This window comes from Abramis brama (genome assembly GCF_963993115.1).
Source record: "Abramis brama genome assembly, chromosome: 12".
Lineage (NCBI taxonomy): Eukaryota > Metazoa > Chordata > Actinopteri > Cypriniformes > Leuciscidae > Abramis > Abramis brama.
The window spans coordinates 548,862-561,361 of record NC_139974.1 but is presented as its reverse complement, the minus strand read 5'-3'; the positions used below and the strand labels follow the sequence as shown (position 1 = coordinate 561,361).

Sequence of the window (12,500 nt, the reverse complement as noted above, 5' to 3'; positions counted from 1 at the left end):
AAAATTAAAAACAAGTTAGATTTTTTTTTTTTACTTCTGTTTTACTTGCGTATTTTTGTTTTTTACTTTACTAAATTTATATTAGCATAAATTAATATCAATGCAACAGATTATGCATTAAAATTGTACAATATATATTTATTTTCATTAGATCAGGGTGTTTTTGAGTTGATCAAAAGCTAATAATTAAATTATACAATAAAAAAAACTAAAAACATTTTATTTGAAATAAAACAATTACTAAAAATATGACGTTTTGTTAAATAAATATAAATTATTTAAAATAAAAATTCTAAATAAAATGCTTACTAAAAAGATTATTTAAAAAAATAAATCAAATAAATATATAACTTTTCATTTTTTTATTACCATTCATTTTATTTTCTCTGCATTCATTTGCATGTGAACATTTAATCCGTTTAAAATACATAAAGCTCTACTTACTATAAATGTGCTGGTGTGATTATTCATTTTATTCTGATTAATGCATTTTATTAATGATTCCTTTTATTACTTATGAATCTTTTCTTCATGAAGTCTAGTCGCTGATGTTTGATTACAGTGTGTTTTCATGAGGATTGATCACGTGTGTGTGTGTGTGTGTGTGTGTGTGTGTGTGTGTGTGTGTGTGACGATGACCTCCAGACTGAATGACCCCTGCAGGCCTGAGGAGGTCAAACAACACCAACGACTTAATCAGCAGCGGTGTGTGTGTGTGTGTGTGTGTGTGTGTGTGTTGAACAGCTTGAAGAGAGTATCTGCGTCATCTTACACACACACACACACACACACACACACACACACACAGCAGTTAAACACATCATCATCATCATCAGTGTGTGACGCTCGGATCTCATTCATCGGAGTGAAATCAATAATCGAGTGTGTGACTGACATGATAAATGTTGTTTCAGCTGCTGTGACACACTCACCTCTGACCTTACAGCCGTACACACACACACACACACACACACACACACACACACATCACAGTATTCTCTCTCTCACACTCTCACTCTCTCTCTCACACACACACACACACACACATCACAGTATTCTCTCTCTCACACTCTCACTCTCTCTCTCTCACACACACACACACACACACACATCACAGTATTCTCTCTCTCACACTCTCTCTCTCACACACACACACACAGTCTCACATCACAGTATTCTCTCTCTCTCTCTCTCACACACACACACACACATCACAGTATTCTCTCTCACACTCTCACTCTCACACACACACACACACACACACATCACAGTATTCTCTCTCTCTCTCACACACACACACACACACATCACAGTATTCTCTCTCTCACACTCTCACTCTCTCTCTCTCACACACACACACACACACATCACAGTATTCTCTCTCTCACACACACACACACACACACACACACACACACACACACACACAGTCTCACATCACAGTATTCTCTCTCTCTCTCTCTCTCTCTCTCTCTCTCACACACACACACACACACACACACAGTTTCACATCACAGTATTCTCTCTCTCTCTCTCACACACACACACACACAGTTTCACATCACAGTATTCTCTCTCTCTCTCTCTCACACACACACAGTATCACACTCACATGACAGTATTCTCTCTCTCACACACACACAGTATCACACTCACATGACAGTATTCTCTCTCTCTCACACACACACACTGAACATCACAGTTCTCTCTCTCTCTCTCTCTCTCTCTCTCTCTCTCTCTCTCTCACACACACACACACACACAGATGTAAGAGATGATGCAGGCCTGAACTGTGTTGATAGTGAACACACACACACACACACACACACACACACTGCTGACAGTGAGTTTGCAGAGTCAGTGGAAACAGTGAAGCTCAGAGATCTGGTCTGGGAACCGGTTTCATATCTGATGAAGTTTGCGCCACTGATTCTCTTATTTTCCCGATTATCGCTGTAAAGCTGCTTTAAAACAATCTGTACTGTATAAAGCGCTGTAGAAATAAAGCTGACTAGACTTGAGAAATACGTCTGTCACAAATACAGGTTGTAGTACCATGGTAAAATGGTAGTACCATAAGGTGAAAGGGTTGGCTAGTAGTGTGTTGAGAGACCAGACCAGCAAACCACCTCACATTTACACACACACACACACACACACACACACACACACCCCCTTAGAATACCGCGGTATAAACACGGTATGTGCCGGTCCGTTACCTTCCGCCGTGGACTGGAAGTTCTGCAGCTCCTTCAGTAAGCAGACCCGGGTCGCCGGGCTCAGGCCGTACACGAACTCCCGGGCCTGGTTCGGCAGGTCCAGCTGCTCGGGCTTGACTTTGCGCCGGTGTGTTCCGAGGAAACATCTGTGTAGGTGACCCGGTCCGGGCGCGCGACCGGTCACGAGCGCGCGCACTAAAGCCAACCGGATCATCACCACAGCACAAAAACACGCGAAAGATCCAGACACGCCCTATAACACATGAATGAACGCGACACTAGAGCGTCTGTGAGCTGTTCATATCATAAACATATCAACAACAGCAGAGCAAAATCAAACGCGCATGTCATACTGCCTCACAGAACCAAAATAACCCACTGTGCGCGCGCAGCACCAACTGACACAACCGCCGCGCCTCAGAAGACCGTTTCCATCCTAATCTTTCTCCTCTACCGTGAGATATATTCCTGCTAGGCTGCTAATTCAGCGTTATGATTCATCATTTTGTGTGATCACTGACAGTTCAACTACGCGTGAGACTTTCCACACGCTCTGCTCTGACGCGATCGCGCTGACGGTGCATGACGGGAAATGTAGTCCTGCGCGGCAGATGCGTCATGGGAAATGTAGTTCAAACCGTTGAAAAAGTCCTTCACTCGTCGCTGCTGACGAGCTGGGGTTAAAATCAGGAAACATGAGTAGACATAATTATGCATTTGTAACATTATGGAACTTGAGATAAGAACTTAATATGTTTTGAGTCTTTTACCATAGAAGACCTTTTTCGCAACACAAGTGAGTATAGTGATAAATAAATAAAAATCATGATTTGGTAAATCTTAAAAGTACAGTAGGCACTCTAGCGGTTAATAAGCAAAACTGAGGCCGGTTGCATAAACCTCTAAGTCTATAGTCTTACAAGTTTGACATAAAAAAGTAAAAAAAAGTTCATGTCTTTTTTTAAATCAGTTATATAAAAACACAGATTAGCCTAATTTGATACCGAAAACTAAGACTGACTGACCCTGACCAACTGCTAGTGGGTCATACTAGAACTTAAGACACTGTACATGTGTATAATGGCTATGTTTGGCCCCTGCGTGCGTCTTGCGGAAGAACATTGTGGCCGGAACTACTTCTCTATGCCGTGTCACGCATGTGCTGTGCTCCTCCGCAGCAAGGGTCTAAAATAGTCCCATTATAAACACTCATTATAGGCGTAAAGTCATGATTCAGGATAAGACAAAAACTCGGGTTTGGAAGATAGATTAATTATGAACTAAAAGAGTTACATAGTGTACTTTTAATCACGACTTAAAAAGTCATGTTTTATTAAGTCATTTCAAGACTTTATGTCGTAATTATGGCACAAGAAAATGATGACAGTCATAATTAGAAGATAAAAAGTTGAAATGATGACATACTCAATAATAATTGACATTCAAAAGGTAGACATTGAGATAAAAAGCTGAAATTGACATTAAAAGTTTCAAAATTGAGATAAAAAGTTGAAATTATGACATACCAAATCGAAATTATTACAGTCATTTTTATGAGATTAAAAAGTTGAAACTGATATAGTCATATTCATGTCATACCAAGTCATAACTTTCACTTTTTGTCATGACATAAAAAAGAAAATGACGACATATTAAGTCATTATTATTTTAATTATTACATTTCCTGAAATTATTATATTATAAAATTCTGTCATAATTTCATTTTAGTATGCTTTGTTACTTTTTAATGTCATACTTTATACTATGTGTCAAATATAAATTTACAAAAGAATGTTTATTTTACTTTTAAATTAGGAAAAGTCCTAATTCTTCTTCTTTTAACTCCAGCTATATCACTATGTCCTTAATATTCAGCTATGTCCTTAAAACGCATTTCACAATTAACAAAATTTTCCCAACTAAATTTTTTTAAACTTAACAGAATCAAAGTAAAGTTGAGAACGAAAAAAAAAAAAAAACCTGTGAGAAAACAAACGACAACAAAGACATTCAAAAAAGATATAATTAAGTGCAAAGCTCCAGATCATCATAGATTTATCAGCATATTAATTTTTATTTACAAAAGAACTCAAGCTGATTCTTTATTTACATCAGTTCTCTTGGCAAAAAATCAACAGTTAGCCTGAACTCGAACACGTGATGGCGTCGCAACACTTGCGGTGTTTGATGAAACAGTATTAGCATGATAAACGTTAGCAGCTGATTCAGCTTCTCCAGTGCACAACTGCATCATTCCTTTATTACATGTACAAGAATGTACACAATTATAAGAGAGGTCACACAAGAGACCAGTAGTGATCATATCGAGGTACAGTAGCACGTCACTCTTTATCCGCGATAAACACATGATCAGCCCTTTTATACCAACACAAACACAACATCAGTTGGAGTCGGTGTCGTCGTCGTTGTTAGCGTAGTCGTCCTCGACTAGCGCGACGCCAGGTTGCGTTCCCCACTCGTCCTCGTCGTACTCGATGCTGTCGTTGTCCTCAAGGAGCTCGTTCGCAGGCTCCGCCCCTCCCTCAGCCACACCCACGCCCACATCAGCCCTGCCCCCCTCCTCAAACTCCGCCTCCGGGGCCGCCGCGGCGTAGCCGTTGTTATTAGAAGAGGCCACGCGCTCGAGCCCGTCGTCCTCGATGTAAACGCGCTGGTGGCACATGGGACACGTGTCCTGGATGTACAGCCACTTGCGCAGGCAGAGCGCGTGGAAGTAGTGGTGGCACGGCGTGATGCGCGCGGACGTAGCGAACTCCTGGTAGCATATCGCGCAGACGTCCTCGATGTCCCGTAGCTGCGCGCCTTTGAGCTCCGGCAGCGAGTTGATCTTCTTCACGGCGGTGCGGCGGTTGATGAACGTCTTCCAGCCGTTCTTAGCCTGCAGGTATATGTTGAAGTACGCGTGGAGACACATCATGCACGCGCGGATCTTGCTACCCGCCTCGAACATCATAGTGTACGCGCCGTTCCCGAACATGATCACGCCGAACACAAACTCGATTACGTTTCCGGTGGAGCGCACGTAGTACACGTAATCGTCCAGCTTCTCCCAGAGCACGTTGTAGAAGCCGTCGATCATGAAGAGCGCGTAGACGGTTAGCGACACTAGCACTTTCAGGCAGAGCTCCACGCAGAACGCGGTGACGGCGAACAGCCACGTGTTTAGCACAAACTGATGCCAGAGCACGTAGCTGAGCAGCACGGGCAGCGCGAACAGAGCTAGCGACACTAGCAGGACGGGAACATGTCTGCGCACTGAGGAGACGTGCGACGCGCTGAGAGACATTAGCACTGGATCCGTCATGCCGTGGATGAAGTGCAGGATAGCCGTTAGCAAGAGGCACATGTTCCTGCTTAGCCGGACCAGCCGCTCCTCGGGAATCAATCCGCTTAATCCCGTTTGCAGCGCGAGGATGAAGAACAACACAGGCGCTACGAAGCCTAACCGCTTATCCTCCTCCTCGGTGGAGCCGATGAACGCTAGGATGCTAAGCCCGAGGTAGTGCGCGAGCGAGGAGATGACAGCACTCATGCCGAGCACGGTTAGCGTGGAGTCGCAGCCGCTGATGATGAGGTTGCCGAGCAGATCCCAGAACACGTCCCATCCTAGCGGAAGCCCGCTTTCAGAGCGCACCACGCGCACCACGTACGCTAGGATCACTGCCTGCGCGGTCATGCGCGTTAGCCAAAACACGCGCAGTATGTCCGGGAAGCGTATACGCTTCCATGTGTCCTCGAGTAACAGCTGCAGGCCGTAGATGCGGTACATGTGGCGTAGCAGTAAGTAGACGTAGCGGCACGAGTAGTAGAACCACTTGAGCTTTAGCAGGAGGTTAATGGCGGAGTGCGCCGCTAGCACCGCTCCGGACGCCAGCGCTAACGCCTGCCGTGCGTCCGCTGGCAGCTCCGCCGCCATCCCACAGAGCGGCGCCATGATGTCCGCCACCAGCAGGGCGGCGCAGAGCGACTGCACGTTCAGCAGCGCCACGTAACCCAGTCCTAGCAGTAGCTGTAGGAGCGCTAGCGCCAGCCAGAGCGTCGGCCCGTTACGCAGCGGCAGCATCGCCACCGCTGGAGACGTGCCATAGTAGTTGAGCAGAACCGAGGCCGCGCCCAGCAGAACGCCCGCCAGCAGGGTGTAGAACTTGAACAGGGACTTCTGGGAAAGCACCAGAACCACACCGGAGACCAGAATACCTGCAGAACACAGACAGCATGAAAACTGACGCGCGACACACAACATGCTAATGCTACACATCAATATTCACAAGGGAATAATGCCTCACGATTAGTTTTGCGAGAGAACTATAGTCACTTCAACAGGAATCCGCATGATTTGACACAAATTTCACGGTTTGATTGATTTCATTTTCACAGAAATTAAAAGAAAAATATATTAATTGTTGTTTTTCTTAAAGGACAAATCCAGTGAAAAATGAACCTGGGGGTAATTAACACATGGTTACCGAGTCGATCGTTCCCTGCGATGCGTTTTCATGAAAATCGAATGTAAAGAGTTTTATCTCTAAAAACAGATTAGCTCATAACACTAGTATATGGGGCACAGAGCAAGTAAAAGTAAATCGCTAGTTAATACCACTAACAAGGCTCAAAATAGCCTCACACTAACACGGTAGCATAATGAGGGTCCTTACATGCAAACCGAAGCATTGAGAACTTTGTAAGTGTACAGACAGTTTAATAAGAAGATACTTTATAAAGACAGTACATTACGTTTGTGAAATCTAAATCTAGGAGATTCGTGAAGGACAACGGGCGTCGGGACGCAAGATTCGATGCTTCAGGACATCACGACAGAAAGACTAGCATGTTTAATTTTAACGGTCCTCCGCGACGGGTTGAGTGTGTGCGAGAGTGAGTGTGCGCGAGTGAGTGAGTGAGCGGGGGACAGTGAGTGTGTGTGTGTGTGCGCGGAGTGTGTGTGTGATTGGCCCGGCACACAAATGATTTAAAAGTGGCAGGGGCATCTTCAATACTAATTTCACCCTCACGCTCCATCACGCTGACATCACAACAACTCACGAGACAAAGTTTCACCTCGACGAGAAATCTCATCGCGTTTTAATCGTAACACGAGATCTCGTCACACCCCTAGAATTACGCATAGTGAAATCTAACGTAGCAAGGCTTTCGTGACTCGATTAGTCGAGACTGTTTTCCAAGATGGCTCCTGTCTGTAAACGCGTAATGTACTGTCTTTATAAAGTATCTTCTTATTAAACTGTCTGTACACTTACAAAGATCTCAATGCTTCGGTTTGTATGTAAGGACCCTCATTATGCTACTGTGTTAGTGTGAGGATATTTTGAGCCTTGTTAGTGGTATTAACTAGCGATTTACTTTTACTTGCTCTGTGCCCCATATACTAGTGTTATGAGCTAATCTGTTTTTAAAGATAAAACTCTATACATTCGATTTTCATGAAAACGCATCGCAGGGAACGATCGACTCGGTAACGATCGACTCGGTAACCATGTGTTAATTACCCCTAGGTTCATTTTTCACTGGATTTGTCCTTTAATTAAATTAATTAGACATGCTTTTTGATTACTAAAATGTAATTTAACCAGTTGCAATTCGACTGAATTTCGGATTTTTGGATATTTATCATACATGTCCATTCTCTCTGAACTAAAGCTGTAAACTATTCAGTAGTGTTAATAAAAATATCGATATTTTTCAAGGTATCATATCCAAGTCACAAACTCCAGTATCATGACAACACTACAGTACAGGAACCGGTAATGTTACTGATTAACATTAACAACTGATTTGCATACAAACATTTAAATGACAGTTTTAATGACATAATAATGTTGTGTTGTCCAGAAATGTAAACGGTGGCTGTCATTCTCGTGATGGTTCATGAACACATTGTGATTATTAATTACATATTATTTATGACTCTTGCGTCATATGAAGGAACGGACAGTTTTGACAGTTTCTCTCACAGTTTCTCTCACGTTATAAACACACGGAGATCAAAGCGCGCGATTAGACTGTCACTCGGTTCTGCTTCCAGGCCCGGCTCGCGGATTTAAGCTCATTATCTCTGATTTAAACAGCAGAACCAGAACCTTAGCATTAGAACCCGTCAGATCGACCCAGATCCCGGATTGACGGACTGACTGACTCACCCAGCGCACGGATTAACGCTCTTCCGGCGGTTCCGCTCCATCCGGTACCGGGATCCGAGTATGAGTTTAATATCGCGTCGATTATAAAGATGCTCGGGACCCGCAGAGCCACATCCAGCACGGCCAGAAAGTGCTGACCCAGCCGCCCGTGAGCGGAGGCCATGGCGCGACGCCGCTGTCCGGGAACCGCAGGTTTCGGTGCTGTGACTCGGTTCGATGTCACGCAGGATCTCCACTGGCCGCCATTTTGGCTCCGCTGCTGTTGCTATGTGAGGAACGCGGAAGTGACTAAGCACATGCGCGCGATGCAGGGTGCAGAATACTACACGACAAACTCGAGTTTATGATTAATAATAGACAATAATGAAACTGTTATTCACATGATTTCTGTTTATTTTTAATAAACACCTTCAGATATATTTTTATATTTACTAATTTAAAATATTTATACAATTTAAAATATATTTGTAATTTATATATGATATCAATAACAACAAAATAAAAATGACACATTAACAGTTGTGTTTTAATATTACAGCTTAAAAATGCATTTTAGGTGTAATTGCGTTTTGTATATATTTGATATAATAATGAATATTCATGTTTGAACTGTATAAAACTATTCTTGTTTTTATCTAACAGCAAATCTTAAAAGATGCACATCTTGCATTTTAGTTTTTTATTAATATTTTGAATTGGCAATTATTTTTATATTGTCAGGTTATATTCTACTTTAATTTATACTGACGCTATTCTCTTCTGGAAACAAACTGTGTTGCTTTATTTTCCTGTTATCTCTGTAAAGCTGCTGTGAAACACTCTGTGTTAAAAAGCGCTGTATAAATAAAGCTGACTCCACACTCACACACACTAACCCTACCCCTAAACCTACCCATCACAGAAGACTTTCTGCATTTTTACATTTTCAAAAAAATATAATTTAGTATGTTTATTAACCCATTTCCCTCATGGGGACCCTAACCCTAACCCTAACCCTAACCGCTGGCTGGTCCCACAATGGAGGAGATATATACTATCCTTGTGGGGACATTTGGATCCCACAATGTAATATAAACCAAACACACACACAGTGAGTTCACACACACACACACACACACACACACACACACACAGTGAGTTCACACCCACTAAAGCTGACTCGACTTTAACAGTAATAACAATGTACACATCGTTCCTGTCACTTTTATTGTGCATCTTCAGTTTAACAGACACGTATGGACATAAAGTCGTTCTCATGAACTGGTCTTGAAGAAGAGTCTCGTGGTGTTGTTGTAGATGGTTTCACTCAGGTCCAGTGGGTCTTCGTCCCTCACCGCCGCCAGCACCTCCAGAACCTGTCTAATAAAACACACACACACACACACACACACACACACAGTATCAGTCATCATCAGCACGTGTGTGTGTGTGTGAGTGAGTGAGTGAGTGAGTGAGTGAGTGAGTGAGTGAGTGTGTGTGTGAGTGAGTGAGTGAGTGAGTGTGTGCATGCATGCGTGCGTGAGTGTGTGAGTGTGTGTGTGTGTATGTGTGCGTGCATGCGTGCGTGAGTGTGTGTGTGTGTGTGTGTGTGTGCGTGCGTGCGTGCGTGTGTGTGTGTGTGTGTGTCATACATGATGTGGCAGGGCTCGTTGCGGTCCTTCACACAGTGTCCCGTCTCCCACTTCTTCTTGGTGGGGAATGAGCTTCTGATCATCTTTGCTCCGGCGTGTGTGTGTTTAATGCCACACCACGGTGCGTCTGTGACACAGAAATATGACACTGATAATTATCATAAATGTTTCTTGAGCATCACATCCTCATATTAGAGTGATTTCTGAAGGATCATGTGACACTGAAGACTGGAGTAATGATGCTGAACATTCAGCTTTGATCACAGGAATAAATTACACTTTACTATATATTCACATAGAAAACAGCTGATTTACACTATAATAATGTTTCACTGTTTTACTGTATTTTTCATCAAATAAAAGCAGCCTTGGTGAGCAGAAGAGACTCAACAATAAGAGTAAACAATCTTACTGACCTCAAGCTGTAGCTGAATTTCCAGCAAAAACAAATCAGTTATATTTATATATAGTGTTCCTGAGATATAAAAAGACTCAAACCTGTTTCGATCATCAGTCGGTCCGATGGGATCGACTTCATCACCTCCAGATTCTCTGCTGTTTTCAAAGAGCTAAAATATAGAAACAAAATATTTTAACGATGAATAAATGGTGAGACAAGCATCAGTCAGAGACACTGAACTCACCAGCCGTTGATACCGATGTAGAGATCGAGATCTATCAGAGCCGCTGCGTCCTGATGCGTGCCGTCAAACGAGTGAACCTGGGAAACACACGAGGAAATATGTTGACAACAGGAAACGCTGAGGAAACATGAAGGAAATATAGAGAAAACATGGAGACAACAGGAAACATGGAGGAAACACAGAGGAAATATGGAGAAAACATGAAACACTGAGGAAACATAAAGGAAAAAGAGGAAATATAGAGAAAACATGGAGACAACAGGAAACGCTGAGGAAACATAAAGGAAACACGGAGGAAATACCAAGGAAACACGGAGGAAATATGGAGGAAATATGGAGAAAACATGAAACACTGAGGAAACATAAAGGAAACACGGAGGAAATACCAAGGAAACACAGAGGAAATATGGAGGAAACACCAAGGAAACACTGAGGAAACACCAAGAAAATATGGAGGAAACATGAAGGAGAAACAGAGGAAATATGGAGAAAACACCAAGGAAATAGGGAGGAAACACAGAGGAAATATAGAGGAAATATGGAGGAAACACCAAGGAAACACTGAGGAAACACCAAGAAAATATGGAGGAAACATGAAGGAGAAACAGAGGAAATATGGAGAAAACACCAAGGAAATAGGGAGGAGAAACAGAGGAAACACAGAGGAAATATGGAGGAAACACCAAGGAAACACAGAGGAAATACGGGAGGGAACACCAAGGAAACACAGAGGAAATAGGGAGGAAACACAGAGGAAATAGGGAGGAAACACCAAGGAAACACAGAGGAAATAGGGAGGAAACACAGAGGAAATGGGAAGGAAACATTGAGGAAATATGGAGGAAACACCAAGAATACATAAAACAATATGGAGGAACCGTCATGATGCCAAAAGAAACAGGTCACACTCACCACTCCACCGACACACCGGTCTCTGTTCCTCTTCATGATATCTGTGAGCGACACACACACACACACACACACACACACACACACACACACACACAGAGTTTACTCACACACACTCAACATCACACACACGTTTCCAGAAGAAACTCCATACCAAGGAACTGTGTGTGTGAGTTCCTGCAGTGGAGGAACATGGGTAACCGAGTCTCTTCAGCCAGATCAAACTGCAGCTCAAAGTATCTGTGAGATCCAAACACACGAGATCAACATCACATCACCACAAACACACGAGATCAACATCACAAACACACATGATGAACATCATCACAAACACACATGATGAACATCACAACATCAGCAACAAAAAAACAGCTTTAATGTCGGAAAAACACTCACTTCAGTTGAGTTTCTCTGGGACAAAACTCCAACCGGTCAAAATCTGTGAAGCATTGGAAGAGAAAACCAGCTAAACAGATCAACTGGTGATCATTAACTACATCTGATTACTTGGATAGTTCTACATTGTCAGGAAATCAGTAAATGTGATATATTTCCCTGAGGATTGTCATGATGGTTTACCGAGGCCACACTCTCCCACAGCGACCACCTTCTGTGTGTTACTGAGACTCAGATCCAGCAGAGACGACAGGTACTGATCCGAGCCCAGCGAGTCGAACTCAGAGCAGCGGGTCGGGTGACAGCCCACCGTGCTGAAGAACCCCTCTACACACACACACACACACACATTATTGTGAGCCTGTAGATCTGCAGTGATCCGCATGGAGTGATGTTACCTCGGGTCTGAGCGAGTCTGAGCGCGTCTCTGCTGTCCTCCAGGGATCCTCCAGTGATGATGAACTGAGGAAACATCAGGATCAACCTCATTCCTGCTCAGATTACACTTATTAATGATGCTGA

General features: G+C 43.2%; 3 protein-coding genes across 5 annotated transcripts in view; all 3 read right to left on the bottom strand.

Moving 5' to 3' along the window:
• Nucleotides 1-2,803, bottom strand: part of tmem65 (transmembrane protein 65) — a 7,643-nt gene extending 4,840 nt beyond the window's left edge. Inside the window, exons 1-2 of one of the 2 annotated variants that reach the window (XM_084131718.1) lie at nucleotides 2,599-2,788; nucleotides 2,220-2,472 (exon numbers count right to left, since the gene is read on the bottom strand). In XM_084131718.1, coding sequence (XP_083987844.1) covers nucleotides 2,220-2,433 — 214 coding nt within the window. In that variant the 5' untranslated portion in view covers nucleotides 2,434-2,472; nucleotides 2,599-2,788. Of the gene's footprint in view, nucleotides 1-2,219 lie in introns of both variants that reach the window. The other variant, XM_084131717.1, reaches the window with a different exon arrangement.
• A 1,421-nt stretch (nucleotides 2,804-4,224) lies between these two features.
• On the bottom strand, nucleotides 4,225-8,683 carry rnf139 (ring finger protein 139). The gene is made up of 2 exons (XM_084131638.1): nucleotides 8,399-8,683; nucleotides 4,225-6,437 (listed from the first exon to the last, which is right to left on the bottom strand). The coding sequence occupies exons 1-2, from the start codon at nucleotides 8,559-8,561 to the stop codon at nucleotides 4,621-4,623; spliced, it is 1,980 nt and encodes a 659-aa protein (XP_083987764.1). The 5' UTR covers nucleotides 8,562-8,683; the 3' UTR covers nucleotides 4,225-4,620.
• Nucleotides 8,684-9,562: 879 nt separating this feature from the next.
• Nucleotides 9,563-12,500, bottom strand: part of tatdn1 (TatD DNase domain containing 1) — a 3,944-nt gene continuing 1,006 nt past the window's right edge. Inside the window, exons 4-12 of one of the 2 annotated variants that reach the window (XM_084131677.1) lie at nucleotides 12,377-12,469; nucleotides 12,162-12,305; nucleotides 11,979-12,021; nucleotides 11,737-11,822; nucleotides 11,586-11,626; nucleotides 10,674-10,750; nucleotides 10,528-10,598; nucleotides 10,030-10,156; nucleotides 9,563-9,757 (exon numbers count right to left, since the gene is read on the bottom strand). In XM_084131677.1, the coding sequence (XP_083987803.1) occupies nucleotides 9,652-9,757; nucleotides 10,030-10,156; nucleotides 10,528-10,598; nucleotides 10,674-10,750; nucleotides 11,586-11,626; nucleotides 11,737-11,822; nucleotides 11,979-12,021; nucleotides 12,162-12,305; nucleotides 12,377-12,469 (788 nt within the window). In that variant the 3' untranslated portion in view covers nucleotides 9,563-9,651. The remainder of the gene's footprint in view (nucleotides 9,758-10,029; nucleotides 10,157-10,527; nucleotides 10,599-10,673; nucleotides 10,751-11,585; nucleotides 11,627-11,736; nucleotides 11,823-11,978; nucleotides 12,022-12,161; nucleotides 12,306-12,376; nucleotides 12,470-12,500) is intronic. The other variant, XM_084131678.1, reaches the window with a different exon arrangement.